At 45.0% G+C, this 17882-nt stretch overlaps 1 protein-coding gene across 1 annotated transcript; it reads left to right on the top strand.

Moving 5' to 3' along the window:
- The first annotated feature begins 3535 nt into the window (after positions 1-3535).
- FRAT2 (FRAT regulator of WNT signaling pathway 2) lies at positions 3536-7044 on the top strand. Its single transcript, XM_049855981.1, has one exon. The coding sequence runs from the start codon at positions 3737-3739 to the stop codon at positions 4451-4453; it is 717 nt and encodes a 238-aa protein (XP_049711938.1). The 5' UTR covers positions 3536-3736; the 3' UTR covers positions 4454-7044.
- The last annotated feature ends 10838 nt before the right edge of the window (positions 7045-17882 follow it).

Here is a 17882-nt window from a genome sequence, read left to right as displayed (position 1 = left end):
TGCTCCATAGGGTTCTCAATGGCTATGATCTTTCAAAAGTGGAACTCCAGGCCTTTCTTCTTAGGCAACTCTGGCTTGATTCAAACCGCCAATCTTTCAGTCAGTAGCCAAGTGCTCAACCATTTGTACCACCCAGGGGCTCATGTCTCTAGGCAAGGTCCATGTGGAAAGCAAACCCCTTGGGGTAAATTTTCAGGCAGTCTGAACTAATGCCGAAAACCCTCGAACTCTGTATTCTTTCACGGGCGATTCTGAATCCGCTCCGTTGAACGGCTCTTTCCAGGCAGGTAGGCAGGCAGCCAGCGTGCCAGGCAAACGGCTCTCATTGCTTCCCTCTCTGATACCCTCTCATTACTTTTAATTGCACCTGAGCCTCTCTAGCATCTTGAATTTGAATCCTAATCCAGGGCATTTCTCCACCTCCCACAGGTCCAGCACAGCACTACCTTCCCCGAGCTCTCCAGAGAAGTGTCCCCAGAAAAGAGCTGATCTGCTGTGATAAATCCATCTCCATAATGAAGAGTATAATATCAGAGAAGTCCCAGCATATTTACATTGCAATCTTCACACAAAAGCAACATTACCCACCCAGTGCCGTTGATAACATTACAAAGGGTAAGATTTTGAAAAGAAAGCCATCTCAAAACTCCATTTCCTATAGTACTTAGAAAACCATTGGAATTACCCTGACAGGAAGACAAAAACCACTTCCAGGGATGCTGGTTAGAGAGAATAGCTACACCAGCCCCATTACGGTTTAAAGTCAAAGGAGCATACAACTTGCTTTTCTCTGCTTACAGGCAGGCATCATCTCACAGAGAGGGGGAAAATTACTATTAGAACTCTACTGAAACCCATAAACCCTTCCCATATTTTCATCCCCCTTGAAATTCTCCAGTAAGTACCATGAGAATGAAAATGAGAACCCGTCTCTCTGGGGGAACGGCTTCCTACCCTCATCAGAAAAGTGTGGAAGGAGCTCTCCAAGGAGATGGAGGAGGGAGGCTGCTTGCTGGGAAAGAATCAGTCACCAAAACCTGCAAAACTAGTTGTGGCGACACACCTTGGGACTTGGGAGCCTCTGGGCTGACTTCAGGGGGGCCCTAAATGATCCCAGGTAAAGGTAGACATGGGGTAGAATTCAGGGGACCAGGCAAGTCCAAGGAAGTAATGCCTTCAGGGTATGTTTTAGTTAGTGGGCTACAAGGGGCAACCTTTATCCTTCATACATTATCTGTTTCCCTGGGGAATTGCTGGAAGTGAGCCAGGCCTCTGTGAGTAAACCACTGGACCCAATCCCACATTACATTTGTGTAATGCCTGACAAAGCCCGTTCCCATTATCTCATTTGATCCCGGAAAACAATCCTCAGAAGGCAGGGCAGGGATTATTTTTTCCATTTTACAACTGAAAACACTTGCAAGCTGATTTGCCAGCAGCCGCACACCCAGGATGTGGCAGGAACAAGGCTAGAATCTAGGTCTTTGTACAACCTGTTCAGGGTTCTTAATTTTTACTCTGCACAACAGCCAGATCAAAATATTCCCAGCCCCACCTAGTCCTCACAACCATTAGCTTAATGGGCAACTGGGAACTTACTAGGACAGAGTTTGTGTTTATACTATCCCACACCTTTGTACTGATGAAATGCAGCTCTGGCTGGCAAGCTCTCTGGGAAAAAAAATTATTTCATATCATTTCCTTGCACCAAAGACCAAAATTAACCCCGGATGAATTTGAAAGAATCAGGGCATTAGAAAAATCTAAGGAAAATAGATCAGAATATTTAATAACTTTCTGGAGGCAAGGCGAGTCTAAATTTAACATTATAGGGATTGCAACTAGTGTCACATAACAAGATGTGTATAAATTTTTGAAGGAAATATTAACTTGAGCTGTAAACTTTCACCTAAAGCACAATTAAAAAAAAAAAAACTGTACAGGGCAAACGAAAAACCTGAAGAAATGTTTGCAGCAAAATATGAAAGAAAAGAGTTAACCTCTGGTATGCAGAGGGGTCAGGCAAACACATAAGAAAAACTCAGGAAAAACTTGGTAGGGAAATGACAAGTTACAAAAAAAGGAAGTACTGTTGGTGAACAAACATTTAGAAAACTGCTCTAACTAGAATCAAAGATATGAAAACTGAAAGGGGAAATCAATTTCATCTATTAAACCAGTAAAAAAAAAATCTTAAATAATAATATCCAACTACTACTGAAGGTGCAATGAATAATGATGGGAGGGTAAATTTACTCAACTCTTTTGGAAAGCAATTTGGTACATTCATCAGAAACCTTAAAATATCCATATCCTTTGACCTAAAACGCCACTTCTGGAAATATGTTTTAAAGAAAGACTCATTGATATGGAAAAAGTTTTACACACAGAAATATTAGTCACACGCTTATTTACAATGGTGACTTCAGGCAAACCCCAACCTAAACCCATTACTGTCCTGTCGGTTCCGGCTCATAGCCACCCTATAGGGCAGAGCAGAACTGCACCATAGGGTTTCCAAGGCTGCAAATCTTTGGAAGCAGACTGTCACATCCTTCTCCCGCAGAGCCGCTGGCTGGTGGGTTCCAACCTCCGACCCTTCGGTTAGCTGCTGAGCGCTTAAATCACTGCATCACCAGGGCTCCTTATCAGGCAAACAGCGAACGTTAAAGAAGCTGTTTAATAATTTATGGTACAGCCACTTGATGGAAACTTATGCAATCATTAAATGTTTTCAAAGTGCATGCAATAACACGAAAAACGCTTATGATGCAATGCGAAGTGAAAATGTACATAAAATTGCCAAATGTGGCTGTTTGTATAGTACGCTTTTATAGAAAAACCAGGAAACATTTTTAAAAATATGAGCCATGTTCGAGTCATGATCAGGAGATTTTTCCATCGTCCTATATGTCTATATGAATCCTCCCCCACCCCACCCCCTTTTTTTTTCTTGAAATGAACAAAGTCAACTCTTCTTGAGTCAGGCTGTGCGTCCCTTACTCGCGACACCCCCGGAGACTGGAGGATGGGGCGGAGGGGGACGGCTTAGGACCCCTACCTCAGGTCGATCGGCCGCCAAGTTCCGCACCATCCCCAGTGCCGTCCTCCCCTCCCGCCCACCTCCCCGAAACCGTACCCTCCGCGGGGCCCGCCTCGCCCCCGCACCGGCCGGTGCCTGACCGCGCGCGGGGGGAAGCAGGGCGAGCCCAAGCGGGGCTGACACGTGGGGAGGCAGAAACGTCGGAGGAGGAGGAGCTTGGCGTGCGGGTGGCGGTGTCAGTGAGTGGGAGAAACCAACCCAGGCCGCCTCAGAGTCTCCGCTTTCCTCTGCTGCTCATCGGGGCGAGGAGAACGAACGCTCTCCCTGCGGTCGGGATCCCCTCCTAAGCAGGTTCCCAGGCCAGAGACGAGAAGGCTCCGGCCGCTACCCTGCGCCGCCCTGGACTCCCCGCGCCCCGGCGCCGCCTCGAGAGCCCCTCCCCGCCTCCGAGTGGTGGTACGGCCCGGCCCTACGTCACCCATTGTTTACAAATCAACCCGAGCCGGTAGGATTCCGGCTCCGGCGGCGGCCACGGGCGAACGGCGAGCGCCCGGCGGGCCCGGCTTCTGCGTCGGCCTCGGCCCCGGCTTCTGCCGCAGGATCGCGGCTGGCTCTGCTGCGGCCCACTGAGCCCGGAGGGGAGCCGAGCCGCCAGCGACGCCCGTAGAGCTTCGAGCGCCCGGGCGGGGGGCCATGCCGTGCCGGAGGGAGGAGGAAGAGGAAGCCGGCGAGGAAGCGGAGGGGGAGGAAGAGGAAGAGGAGGAGGATAGCTTCCTCCTGCTGGAGCAGTCGGTGACGCTGGGCGGGTCGGGCGAGGTGGACCGGCTAGTGGCCCAGATCGGCGAGGCGCTGCAACTGGACGCTGCACAGGACAGCCCGGCCTCCCCGTGTGCGCCCCCGGCGCCGCCGCTGCAGCCCCCGCGGCCGCCGGCTGAGGTGCCGGCGGACAAAGCCCGGCCCCCGGCCCTGCCGCTGCTTCTGTCGCCCGCGCCCGCGTCGGCGGAGGCCGCGGGCCCAGGAGCCCTGCGCTGCACCCTTGGGGACCGCGGCCGCGTGCGGGGCCGGGCTGCGCCTTACTGCGTGGCGGAGCTCACCGCCGGCCCCAGCGCGCTGCCCGGGCCTTGCCGGCGAGGATGGCTCCGGGGCGCCGCCACCGCCAACCGCCTGCAGCAGCGACGCTGGCCCCAGGCCGGGACACGCGCCGGTAACGACGGCTCTCACGATGACCGGCTCCTGCAGCAGCTTGTGCTCTCGGGGAACCTCATCAAAGAGGCGGTGCGGAGGCTCCAGCGAGCCGTTGCTGCGGCCGCCGCTGTGGCAGCCACGGGCCCGGCGGGCGCCCCAGGGCCCGGGGGTGGCCTCAGCGGACCGGATCCCTTCGCACTGCAGCCCTCGGGCGCCCTACACTGACCGGACCCCCCTGGAGGAGGAATCCGAGGCCGCTGCGCAGACCCGACGGCGTCCTGCCCCCACCAGTCATGAATGAAGCCGCCGCTGCTGTTCTGGGAGCGACCGCCTAGGCAGCGGGGAGGCTCGTGGGGAGAGACCTTCAAACCAACCTTACTGGCTCCCTCGAGGCTGTCGGAGAAAACTTAAGAGTGGAGAAATTTCAGGGGCCAGGGCACGCCTGTGCCGCCTGAAAATTTCCCCAGCCATCCCAGAGCCAAGGACCTGGGATTAACTGGGAGAACTGTGGCAGCTACTAGCATCCTCTTGTACCTGATTTAGCCCTTGGCGTCGCACGCTTGGATTGTATAAAGATAGGACTCCGAGGGGCGGGAATCGTGAGGGCTTTATAACGATACTTGAAAACTAATGACACACATACGTTTTCTCTGTATTTTCCGGTGGAGGAGCTTAGTGAAAATGGTGCTACAATTGCTGTGCAAAGATATTCTGGGGGGAAGAATATAAAAACTTGGTGATGGGTGGATTGGTATCACCCCCTTTCTCCCACCTAATTGGTGGCTGGTCGAGGTTGGAGCGGGAGGGAGGTGGAGACTTCTGAAGGTGGAGAGAATTGGAGTTGAATGCGGACTTTTAAATGACTTGACCTTGCCAGCAAACCAAGGTCACAGTTTGGTGTAAGTGGAAGGCTGTGAGGTTCCTGAGAGAGCTAACTCACCCGGGTGTGTTCTCTTTCTTTTGCTCCAAGAGCCCTGTCTATGCTACCGCTTGGAGTCTCCCGGGGACACAGGCATGGAGAGAGGGATGGGTGTGGGGAGAGTTATTTTTTCTGTCCTTTCTTCTTTCCAGAACTCCTCCTCCTGGGAGGCCACTCTTGGCCATGCCAGAGCTTTCTCAAAAGCAGTCATAAACACTCTTTTGAGTTGCTCTCCTGTCCTGCTTGCCCGCCTTTCTTATTCCACCCTTTCTGGTGTCTGTACAGGATGGATGAGAGACCCCGGACACTTTCTGCTCTGCTTTGACCCTCTGTGGAGCCGTGGGCCTGAGCCTCCGTGGTTCTTCACTGGGCACAGTTTCCTTCAGCCGTGCCAGCTCTTCTTTGTGAGTGACTGAAACCGTTTTTAAAATGTGACTCTCCAAGAGGAGAAACCGCTGGCTTTACCGTTGTGAAACTTGAGGGCGCTTTAGAAAGGTGCCACCCCCAAACTTTAAGGTAGCTAAACCAATTTTTTTAAAAAGATTCAATGGCTTGATCATCCTTCAGATGTAGCTGTTGATGAACACTTCGCAGCGGAGTGTCTGAAATTGTGGTGGTCCTGATTTATAGGATTTCTTAATTAAAATGTCTGCGAATAAATTCGTTTTTCTGTTTTGGAACATGGTTTGGCTTTTTGGTGGAAAGTGGGGGAAAGAAAAGCATATATGGGATACCCTTAAGAAGAGTGTGCTTTGGAAGACGGGGGGAGGGGGTCCTCGGCAAATTGTTGGAGCCAACTCTGCTGAGCACAGAATACTAGCACAGATGCAGCACTTGAGGGCTTCTGGGTTGACAGTCCACGGGATCAAAAAATTAAGTCCTGTTTTTTAAAAGCCGCTAAGTGAACTTTGCTTCCTTTAGGGAAAAATAACATATTCCAGAAATGCTTTCTTGGGCTGGAGGGCAAAAAGACCAAGTAACTTGTGTCTGGAGGGAGGTGGACGGAATTGAGTTTTTTATCTGGATTTTTCTGTTAAGAGTGGGGAGGGCACAAGCAAAGCTAGCCTGTTTTATCCTTCTAGACTGACCCAGACCATGGCCTAGAGAAAGGAAAATGGTGTTGCAGTGAGTCATTTGATAGTTTCAGAAGGCAGCGCTTAGGTTAACGGAAGCCATCCTGCTCCTTATCCTTCCTTTAGCCCCATTTTCCCCAGACATAGAACCTTTACTCAACCCCTTCCTACTGTTCCCTTGTCCTCTTCAAGGAAACTTCTTGGTACAGCCCGGCACTGCTAACTAAGCCCCCCTTGAAGAACCTACTTCTGCTCAGCACCTCTTCCTTCACTGTCTGCCTACCCCCTGCCCCAGCCCACTCCCTTGCTAGGGCTGCAGGAGAAAGGTTAGTGCTCAGCGACTCAGGATGGGACTCAGCTCTGCTGTCCACCAGCTGTGTCATAGCGGGCAAGTCACTGTTTTGAGCTTCTTTCTTTTCTCGTTTGTAAAACCATAATACTTAATGTAGTGATTGGGTCTCCCTTTACTCGTTTATAAAACTACAGTACTTAAAGAGGTGGTCGGGAGAGTTAAATGAGAACTTGAGGTGTCTGGGACACTTTACGTACTCAAAAAATGCTGGCTGTGAATTCTTGGTATCATCTCTGCCCTTTCCTCCTTCAGGGCCCATATCTGTCTCTTAAATGTGGCCCATTCACTCTCTCTTCTCGTCCACTCTTCTCTTCCACCATGAACACAGCTATCCCCAGCCTCTTCCTGAACTTCCAGAAGGATACCCTCACACACCTTCCAGAGAGTCTCTGCTTTCATCATCTGGATGGTGGCATTACTGTGCACTTGAAAGAGCCATAACTTACCATTCTGGGTGTGTTTCATCATTATAGCATAGTTCTATGTGCTATGAGATAGGCACTAGTATCTCCATATTATAGGTGAGAACACTGAGGCCCAGGAGGTTAAGTGATTTGCTTCAAGTCACTGTCTTAAGTGGGGGGAGCTGAGATTTGAATCCAGCTGTTTGCCTCTAGGATCTCCTGCTTCTCTCAACTAGGTTTTCTGGTCATATTGTACCACCTGTTTCTTGGATTTATTAAAAGTTCTTAAGTGCATCCCACAAACCTCGACCCCAACACAGTAGCATCACCATTCTCAAGCTTTTTTGTGCAGTAGTCACATATATGCGAAACACGATGAGGCAGGGTTCAAGAGGTCCTGATGTAACCCACTGGCAGGTCTGGGGCTGAAACTTTCACATAAGACAACACATCACACAAGAGGCACAGACAACAGATGGTACATATCCACTTTTAGAACCTTGGGTCCTCTGTAAGATGAAGGCATAGGGCCAGATGGTGAGGTCTCGCCCAGGGCAGACATCCTGTGGGTCTGCGGCATGGCCGGCACTCAGGAATGAGGTTAGAATGATGACTTTGAACAGAGGCAAGATCTAAAGGAGCTGGAGAGAACAGAAACCACTTGCGGCGCGTTATGGGCAGCCATTCTGGTAGGCACCCTTTACAAGACATACTTCGCTCTTCACAAAGGTGTATATACTGTTGCCATCGAGCCGATTCTGACTCATAGTGACCCTTTAGGACAGAGTAGAACTGCTCCATAGGGTTTCCAAGGAGTGGATGGTGGCTTCGAACTGCTAACCTTTTGATTAGCAGTCAAGCTTTTTACCACTGTGCCACCAGGGCTCCTTACAAAAAGGTAAGAGGTAGGAATTATTGGCAGTAGAGCCAGGATCTGAACTCACGGCTCTTCTCAAGTTGATCCTCTTGCCTCCTAACTGAGTCTACCCATATCTCCTTCCTTGTAGTCCAGCCCCTGCTACTGATCCAGCCACCTGAAAAGGCAGTAGAGAGCCTTATCTCACCTCATGGCCTGGGACAGTGTCTCTGTTTCAAGGAGGCAATGGCCATTTCTGAGGTGTTACAGCCTGGGCCAGCCCATTCATAGTACTCAACCTGGGAATGACTCTGATTGGGCTGTGCCTCACCCTGTGGAGTGGATGAGCACAGAACTGGGGGTGTGGGTGGGGGGCAGAGTTCAGACAGGGCCATCTTCTGAAAGGGCCAAGGCCCAGGTTTCCCTGATAGCATTCCGTGAGTATCTAGCTGAGAGGACTAGAATAATAGGGAAGTGGAGAGGAGAAGCTGGTTTGTGTATGTTTGAGGTGGCAGGTGGGGGACGGTTAGTGAGGAGTTTCATGCAGAAAGTTATAGGGATAGTAGCTAAGCAGATAGGACTTAGAGATCAGGGCTGAAATTAAAGATTTGGTAGTTAAAGCCAAGAGGGGTGGATGGAGCCTGGAAGATGCCATCACTTGAGAAGTAGTAATAAATATACGTAGTGTTTCTTACCATGGGCCAGGGTCTGTTCTAAGCATTTTACAAAGATCAGCTCATCAGATATCTATGTGGGAGGAATCATGAACAGAAGGAAAGAGTAGAACCGAGAGAGGCCAAAGGAGACTGAAGGGTAACCTGGAGAGCTGGTGGTCCGACACAGAGCTATATCTATATTATCTCTTTATATCCTCAGTGGTCTGGCCATGGAAGTCCAGGGTATATAGAATCAGATCTTGCTCAATAACTTTCATTATCTTCTTTGAACCCTGAAGTTATTCAGCTTCCCTTTATCAGCACCATTAAGAAGTGTGTTTTGAACATCTGCAATGTGGGTTCCTCCCGTCCTAAACCCAGAAGAAGGAAAGTGCTGTTTATGGTGCATCTGGAGAAAGGTGATTCTGACTCCTGTGTCTGAGGAAGATGTTGATGAAAACCTAGACAACCATTTTTCACTAATATTAAGCTGTGGAATCCAATTTACCAGTTGTTGAGTCAGCTTCAACTCATGGCAACCCCATGTGTGTCAGAGTAGAACTGTGCTCCATAGGGTTTTCAGTTCAGTGGCTGATTTTTTGGAAGTAGATTGCCAAGAATTTCTTGCAGGGTGCCTCTGGGTGACTGGAACCTCCAACCTTTCCATTGGCAGCTGAGTGCTTTAACCACTTCTGCCTCTCAGGGACTCTCGGCATCTAATTTAGACAGTAAAAAAGAAATGGCCAAGAGGTAGGGCAAAGGTTAGATGATAACCAGATTGTGATTTTTTTAACCCACCCAAATCAATAAGTCAAACTGCCCAAAAGGCCTATCAGTTGGGGATTGTGAATTTTACCTCCTATGAGTCAGTTATGAGTCAGTTAACAATTGATAAGGGGGAACAGCTAATCAACTTCTTGGAATCAGTTTCAGTTTTGTTTCTATTCTAGAGTAGGCTACAGAGAACAGGGATTCGTTAACACAAAAACAACAGAAACACACCCAGCCAGCCCAGGCATGAAGGGTTATACAGGGTTGTTTCAACAGCCAATCTGTCAGGCCTAGGGCCTCAATGTGGCAGGACAGTTTGTGACACAGGGCACTGTCACGTAGGACAGCCACACCTACAATCCCCCTGATCCCTGCTCTTCAGTCCTGCTCGAACTAAGGCCCTCATCCCTTCCCAGGTTCCCCTGTCCTTCACAGCATCTTACCTTCAATTTCTCCCTTTGCAAATCCTCAATCCGCCTTCGGACAAGCACAGATGTCTCCTGGCTAAGAAAATCCTTCCTTTGGCTCTCTTTCCCCTTTTTAGCCCCTGTCCCTCCTTTCCCATATTCTTCCAACTTCTAAACACCATGATTCACTGATGCCCAAAGCACCCCTCTCCTAGAGCCTCCTGAAGTCTGTGGAAATGTTCCATTATTTACTCTGCAAATATTTACTGAATAATATCCAGGCATTCCTACTCAACACAGCTATGTTTCAGGCAGTAGCCTAAGCATTTTTCAAGCATGAGCTCAATTAATCCAACAACCCTATGAGGTAGGGATATTTATTACTATTGGACTTTTTAAATGAGGAAAGTGAGGTTAGAGTGGTGAAATAACTTGCCCAGCGTCACACAGTTTTAAAGGAAGGAGCCAGGATCCCTCAAAAAGTTAAACATAGAGCCACCATTTAAAAAAAAAAACAAAAACCCATTGCTGCCATATGACCCAGCAATTCCATTTGTATGTACATGCCTGAGAGACCAGAAAGCAGCAATGCAAACAGACAGATGTACATGGGTGCTCATTGCAGCACTGTTCACAATAGCCAAAATGTGGAAACAACCTAAATATCCATCTAGGGATGACTGGATAAATACAATACGGTGCATACATACAATGGAATAGTACTCAGGCATAAAAAGAAACGAAGTCCTGACTGATGCTACAACATCGATGAAGCTCAGAAACCTTATGTTCAGTGAAATTAGCCAATCACAAAATATTGTGTGATCTCACTTATATGAAGTAAGAAGAATAGGCAAATGTATAGAGACCAAAGTTTATTAGTGGTGACCAGGGGTGGAAGGGGGAAAGAGGAGTCTTTGTTTAGTGAGCTTTTCTTCTTTTTTTGTCTTAAATTTTATTTCGTTGTGCTTTAGGTGAAAGTTTACAGTGCAAATTAGTTTCTCATTCAAAAACTTGTACACAAATTGTTTTGTGACATTGGTTGTAAACCCCACAATGTGTCAGCACTCTCCTTTCCCGGTTTCCCTTTTCGCCCCCCTTCACCCATTCCCCCTGTCCCTTTGTCCAGTTTCCTGCCCCTTCCTATCTTCCCATCTTTGCTTTTGGGCAGGTGTTGCCCATTTGGTCTCCTGTACTTGACTGAACTAAGAAGCATGTTCCTCACATGTGTTATTGTTTGTGTTATCGACCTGTCTAATCCTTGGCTGAAAGGTAGACTTCGGGAGTGGCTTCAGTTCTGAGTTAGCAGGGTGTCCGGGGGCCATAGCCTTGGGGGTTCCTTCAGTCTCTGTCAGATCAGTAAGTCTGGTCATTTTTTCATGAATTTGAATTTTGTTCTGCATTTTTCTCCCTCTCTGTCCAGGACTCTCTATCAGGATCCCTGTCTGAATGGTCTGCTTAATGAGCTTATTTATGATGGTGAGAAATTTGGCAGTGATTAAAGGTGGTGATTGCACAGCATAATCAATTTTTCAGGTGTGTAATTTAGTGATATTAATTACATTAGTCAATGTAATTAATATCACTAAATGTTGAATTGGCAAATATTGTACTCTAAATATTTTATATATATTTACAACAATTAAAAAAAATAATAATAATAAAGGAAGGAGCCAGGACTGGACCCACGCAATTTGGCTCTGAGCCTGAGTTTTAACAGCTATGAGGTACTGTACTGAGGCCTGCAGGTTTTCCCTTTGAAATGTGTCCTTGTCTTTTCCTCTCCCTTCCTGCCCAGGTTCTTATCGTCCGGTGCCTGGATGCTGTAACAGCCATCCAGCTGGTCTGACTGACCAGAAATGTTCTCCTCCTTCCCAGTCCACCCCCCACACCGTTGCCTGATTAATCTGCCTAAAACATTCTCTGCATCTTGTCACTCCTCAGCCGTAAAAGAATATATATAATCACTTTGGGAAAAGAACACATTCACATGTGAGCCCCTGAGATAACCCTATAATGACAGTAAATAAAATGAGGAGTGCGAATAAAATGAACTTGAAGGTCTGTGAAGAAATTACATGACTTTCTCAATACAAATTATAGACAGGAGTGGACAGGCCAGGAAAACAGAATGTCAGCTGAGCACTGAATTTGAATTAAAAGGGGATGGGTTTTCTGACAGGAGATGGGGGAGGAAAGAGCTTGGCCCCAGGCTGTCCCCACCACAAACCCTACCCTTTGTTGGTGATATTCCCTTCTGCCCCTACTCCACCAGTTCCAACCTTGAGCTTCTTTCATGGCTTGGCTCAAGGGTGACCTCCATCAAGAAGCCTCACTGATTAAACCTTTTTTTTTTTTTTTACAATGATTATCCTCCACGTGTCTGTCAGTTTGTCATCCTTTAGTGGCTTGTGTGTTCCTGTGATACTGCCACTGATATTCAAATACCAGCAGGTCACCCATGGTAGACAGGTTTCACATGAGCTTCCAGACTAAGACAGACTAGGAAGAAAGGCCTGGCAGTCTACTTCTGAAAAGAATTAGCCAGTGAAACCTCTATGAATAACAGGGGAACATAGTGTGATACAGAGCTGGAAGATGAGGCCTTCAGGTTGGAAGGCACTCAAAAGATGACTGGCAAAGAGCTGCCTCCTCAAAGTATAGTTGACCTGAATGACATGGATGGAGTCAAGCTTTTGGGGCCTTCATTTGCTAATGTGGCATGACTCAAAATGAGAAGAAACAGCTGCAAACACCCATTAATTATTGAAATGTGGAATGTATGAAATATGAATCTAGGAAAACTAGAAATCATCAAAAATGAAAAGGCATGCATAAACATCGATATCTTAGGCATTAATGAGCTGAAATGGACTGGTATTGGCCATTTTGAATTGGGCTATCGTATGGTCTGCTATGCCAGGAATGACAACTTGAAGAGGAATGGCGTTGCATTCATCTTCAAAAAGAACATTTCAAGATCTACCTTGAGGTACAATGCTGTCAGTGATAGGTTAATATCCATACGCCTACATGGAAGAGCAGTTAATACAATTATTATTCAAATTTATACACCAACCACTAAGGCCAAAGATGAAGAAACTGAAGATTTCTACCAACTTCTGCATCTGAAATTGATGGAACTTTGTTTTGATCATTTACTGTTGCTATAACAGAAATATGACAAGTGGATGGCTTTAACAAAGAGAAGTTTATTCTCTCACGGTCCTGTAGACTAGAAGTCGAAATTCAGGGCACTGGCTCCAAGGGAATGCTTTCTTTCTCTGGCTTCTCTGGAGGAAGGTCCTTGTCATCAGTATTCCCTTGGTATACTCAAAAGAGATTGGCTTAAGACACTATCTAATCTTGTAGATCTCATCAATATAACTGCATGAACCCATCTTATTACATCATAGTGATAGGATTTACAACACATAGGGAAATCACATCAGATAACAAAATGGTAGATAATCATACAATACTGGGAATCATGACCTAGCCAAGTTGACAGATGTTTTTGGGGGGCACAATTCAATCCATGACAAACATGCAATCAGGATGCATTGATAATTACTGCTGATTGGAAAGTGAAAGTTGGGAACAAAGAAGAAGGATCAGTAGTTAGAAAATATGGCCTTGGTGATAGAAACTATGCTGGAGGTCGCATGATAGAATTTTGCAAGACCAGTGACTTCACTGCAAATACCTTTCTTCAACAACATAAACGGCAACTATACACGTGGAGGAAACCCTAGTGGCATAGTGGTTAAGAGCTACGGCTGCTAACCGAAAGATTGGCAGTTAGAATCCACCAGGTGCTCCTTGGATATCCTATGGAGCAGTTCTACTCTGTCCTATAGGGTTGCTATGAGTTGGAATCGACTCGACTGCAACAGAATTTTTTTTTTTTTTTAATACATGTGGACCTCGCCAGTGGAATATACAGGAATCACATTGACTACATCTGTGGAAAGAGAAAAGCTCAATATCATCAGTCAGAACAAGGCCGGGGGCTGACTGCAGAACAGACCATTAATTGCTCATATGCAAGTTCAACTTGAAGCTAAAGAAAATTAGAACAAGTCCACAAGAGCCAAAGTATGACCTTGAGTATACCACACCTGAATTCAGAGACCAACTCAAGATTAGATTTGAGGATTGAAAACTAATGACCAAAGACCAGATCAGTTGTGGAATGACCTCAAGGACTTCATACATGCAGAAAGCATGAAAAAATTTAAGTGGGAAAAAGAAACTGTCAGCAACACACAAAAAAAGACATCAAAATGATTACACTAAACTCATACCTATCCATAATTACGCTGAATGTAAATGAACTAAATGCACCAATAAAGAGACAGAGAGTGGCAGAATGAATGAAAAAACATGATCCATCTATATGCAGCCTACAAGAGACACACCTTAGATTTAGAGACACAAACGAACTAAAACTCAAAAGATGGAAAAATATATATACATCAAGCAAACAACAATCCAAAAAGAGCCCCCCCTAAAAAACCCAGTGCCACCGAGTCGATTCCGACTCATAGTGACCCTATAGGACAGAGTAGAACTGCCCCACAGAGTTTCCAAGGAGTGCCTGGTGGATTCGAACTGCTGACACTTTGGTTAGCAGCCATAGCACTTAACCACTACGCCACCAGGGTTTCCCCAAAAAAGAGCAGGAGTGGCAATATTAATTTCTGACAAAACAGACTTTATAGTAAAATCCCTCATAAAGGATAAGGAAAGACACTATATAATGATTAAGGGGACAGTATAACAGGAGGGGAAACACTGGTGGCATAGTGGTTAAGTGCTACGGCTGCTAACCAAAAGGTCGGCAGTTCAAATCCACCAGGCACTCCTCAGAAACTCTATGGGGCAGTTCTACTCTGACCTATAGGGTCGCTATGAGTTGGAATCGACTCAACGGCAATGGGTTTGGTTTTTGGTTTTTTTATACCAGGAGGATATAACTATATTAAATATTTCATTTATGCACCCGAAAACAGGGCTTCAATATACATAAAACAAACTCAAATAGCATTGAAAAGTGAGATAGCTCCAAAATAAGAGTAGGAGGCTTCAGCACACCACTTTTGATGAAGGACAGAACATCCAGAAAGAAGCGCAATAAGGACACAGAAGACCTAAATGCCACTATCAACCAACATGGCCTCATACACATATACAGAACACCCCACTCAACAGCAGCCAAGTATACTTTCTTTTCTAGCACACATGGAACATTCTCTAGAATAGACCACATATTAGGTCATAAAGCAAGCCTTAACAGACTCCAAAACATCAAGATATTACAAAGCATCTTCTTTGACCATGAGGCATAAAAGTAGAAATCAATAACAGAAAAAGAAGAAGGGAAAAGAAATCAAACACTTGGAAACTGAACAATACCCTGCTCAAAAACAACTGGGTTATAGAAGACATTAAGGATGGAATTAAGAAATTCATAGAATCCAATGAGAATGAAAACACTTCCTATCAGAACCTTTGGGACACAGCCAAAGCAATGCTCAAGGGTCAATTTATATCAATAAATGCACACATACAAAAAGAAGAAAGGGCCGAAATCAAAGAATTATCCTTACAACTTGAACAAATAGAAAGAGAGCAACAAAAGAAACACTCAGGCACCTGAAGAAAGCAAATAATAAAAATTAGAGCAGAATTAAATGAAATAGAAAATAAAAAAAACAATTGAAAGAGTTAACAAGGCCAAGAGCTGGTTCTTTGAAAAAATTAACAAAATTGATAAACCATTGGCCAAACTGACAAAAGAAAAACAGCAGAGGAAGCAAATAACCCAAATAAGGAATGAGATGGATGATATCACAACAGACCCAATTGAAATTAAAAGAATCATATCAGATTACTTTGAAAAAATGTACTCTAACAAATTTGAAAACCTAGAAGAAATGGGTGAATTTCTAGAAACACACTACCTACCTAAACTAACACAAACAGAGGTGGAACAACTAAACAAACCCATAACAAAAGAAGAGATTGAAAAGGTAATTAAAAGCTCCCAATTAAAAAAAAAAAAAAACCCTGGCCCAGAAGACTTCACTGGACAGAGTTCTACCACACTTTCAGAGAAGAGTTAACACCACTACTACTAAAGGTATTTCAGACCATAGAAAAAGATGGAATACTCCCAAACTCATTCTATCAAGCCAGCATAACCATGATACCGAAACCAGGTAAAGACATCACAAAAAAAGAAAATTACAATCCTATATCCCTCATGAACTTAGATGCAAAAATCCTCAAAATTCTAGCCATGACCAAGTGGGATTCATACCAGGTATGCAGGGATGGTTCAAACATTAGAAAAACAATTAATGTAATCCATCATATAAACAAAACAAAAGACAAGAAACACATGATCTTATCAACTGATGTAGCAAAGGCATTTGAGAAGTCTAACACCCATTCATGATAAAAACTCTCAGTAAATAGGAAGAGAAGGAAAATTCCTCAACATAATAAAGGGCATTTATACAAAGTCAACAGCCACCATAATCCTAAATGGAGAGAGTCTGAAAGCATTCCTCTTGAGAATGGGAACCAGACAGGGATGCCCTTTATCACTACTCTTTTTCAACACTGTGGTGGAGGTCCTAGCCAGAGCTAGAGAAATAAAGGGCATCCAGATTGGTAAGGAAGAAGTAAAAGTATCTCTATTTGCAGATGACATGATCTTATACACAGAAAACCCTGAAGAATCCTTAAGAAAATTACTGAAACTAATAGAAGAGTTCAGCAGAGTATCAGGATACAAGATAAACATGCAAAAATCAGTTGGATTCCTCTACACCAACAAAAAGAACATCGAAGAGGAAATCACCAAATCAATACCATTTACAGTAGCCCCCAAGAAGATAAAATACTTAGGAATAAATTTTACCACAGATGTGAAAAACCTGTACAAACAAAACTGCAAGACACTCCTGCAAGAAACCAAAAGAGACCTACATAAGTGGAAAAATATATCTTGCTCATGGATAGGAAGACTCAACACTGCAAAAATGTCTATTCTACCCAAAGTGATGTATAGATACAATGCAATTCTGATCCAAATTGCAATGATATTTTTTAGTGAGATGGAGAAACAAATCACCAACTTCATATGGAAGGGAAAGAGGTCCCGGATAAGTAAAGCATTACTGAAAAAGAAGAACAAAATGGGGAGCCTCACATGACCTGATTTTAGAACCTGTTATACTGCCGCAGCAGTTCTACTCTGTCCTATAGGGTCACTATGAGTCGGAATCAACTCGACGGCAGTGGGTTTGGTTTATACTGCCACAGCAGTCAGAACATCCTGGTACTAGTGCAACTACAGATACGTAGACCAATGGAACAGAATTGAGAATCCAGACGTAAATCCATCCACATATGAGCAGCTGATATTTGACAAAGGCCCAAAGTCAGTGAAATGGGGAAAAGACAGTCTTTTTAACAAAAAAGTGCTGGCATAACTGGATATCTGTCTGCAAGAAAATGAAACGAGACCCATACCTCACACCATGCACAAAAACTAACTCAAAATGGATCAATGACCTAAACAAAAATTCTAAAACGATAAAGATCATGGAAGAAAAAATAGAGATAATGCTAGGAACCATAATACATGGCATAAACAGTATATAAAAAATTGCTAACAATGCCCAAATACCAGAAGAGAAACTAGATAACTGGGAGCTCCTAAAAATCAAACACCTATGCTCAACCAAAGACTTCACCAAAAGAGTAAAAAGACTACCTACAGACTGGGAAAAAGTTTTTAGCTATGCCATTTCTGATCAGCATCTGATCTCTAAAATCGACATGATACTGCAAAAACCCAGTTAAAAAATGGGCAAAGGATATGAACAGGCACTTCACTAAAGAAGACATTCAGATAGCTAACAGATACATGAGGAAATGCTCACGATCATTAGCCATTAGAGAAATGCAAATCAAAACTACAATGAGAGTCCATCTCACTCCAACAAGGCTGGCATTAATCCAAAAAACAAAATAATAAATGTTGGAGAGGTTGTGGAGAGACTGGAACACTTATAAACTGCTGGTGGGAATATAAAATGGTACAACCACTTTGGAAATGGATTTGGCTCCTACTTAAAAAGCTAGAAATAGAACTACCATATGATGCAGCAATCCCACTCTTTGGAATATATCCTAGAGAA

This window comes from Elephas maximus, chromosome 16, assembly GCF_024166365.1.
Source record: "Elephas maximus indicus isolate mEleMax1 chromosome 16, mEleMax1 primary haplotype, whole genome shotgun sequence".
NCBI classification, from domain to species: domain Eukaryota; kingdom Metazoa; phylum Chordata; class Mammalia; order Proboscidea; family Elephantidae; genus Elephas; species Elephas maximus.
This window is presented reverse-complemented; position numbering and strand designations above follow the sequence as displayed.

Bases quoted from the DNA above. Each gene is read 5' to 3' on its own strand.
- FRAT2 (XM_049855981.1), top strand. From the start codon at position 3,737: ATGCCGTGCCGGAGGGAGGAGGAAGAGGAAGCCGGCGAGGAAGCGGAG.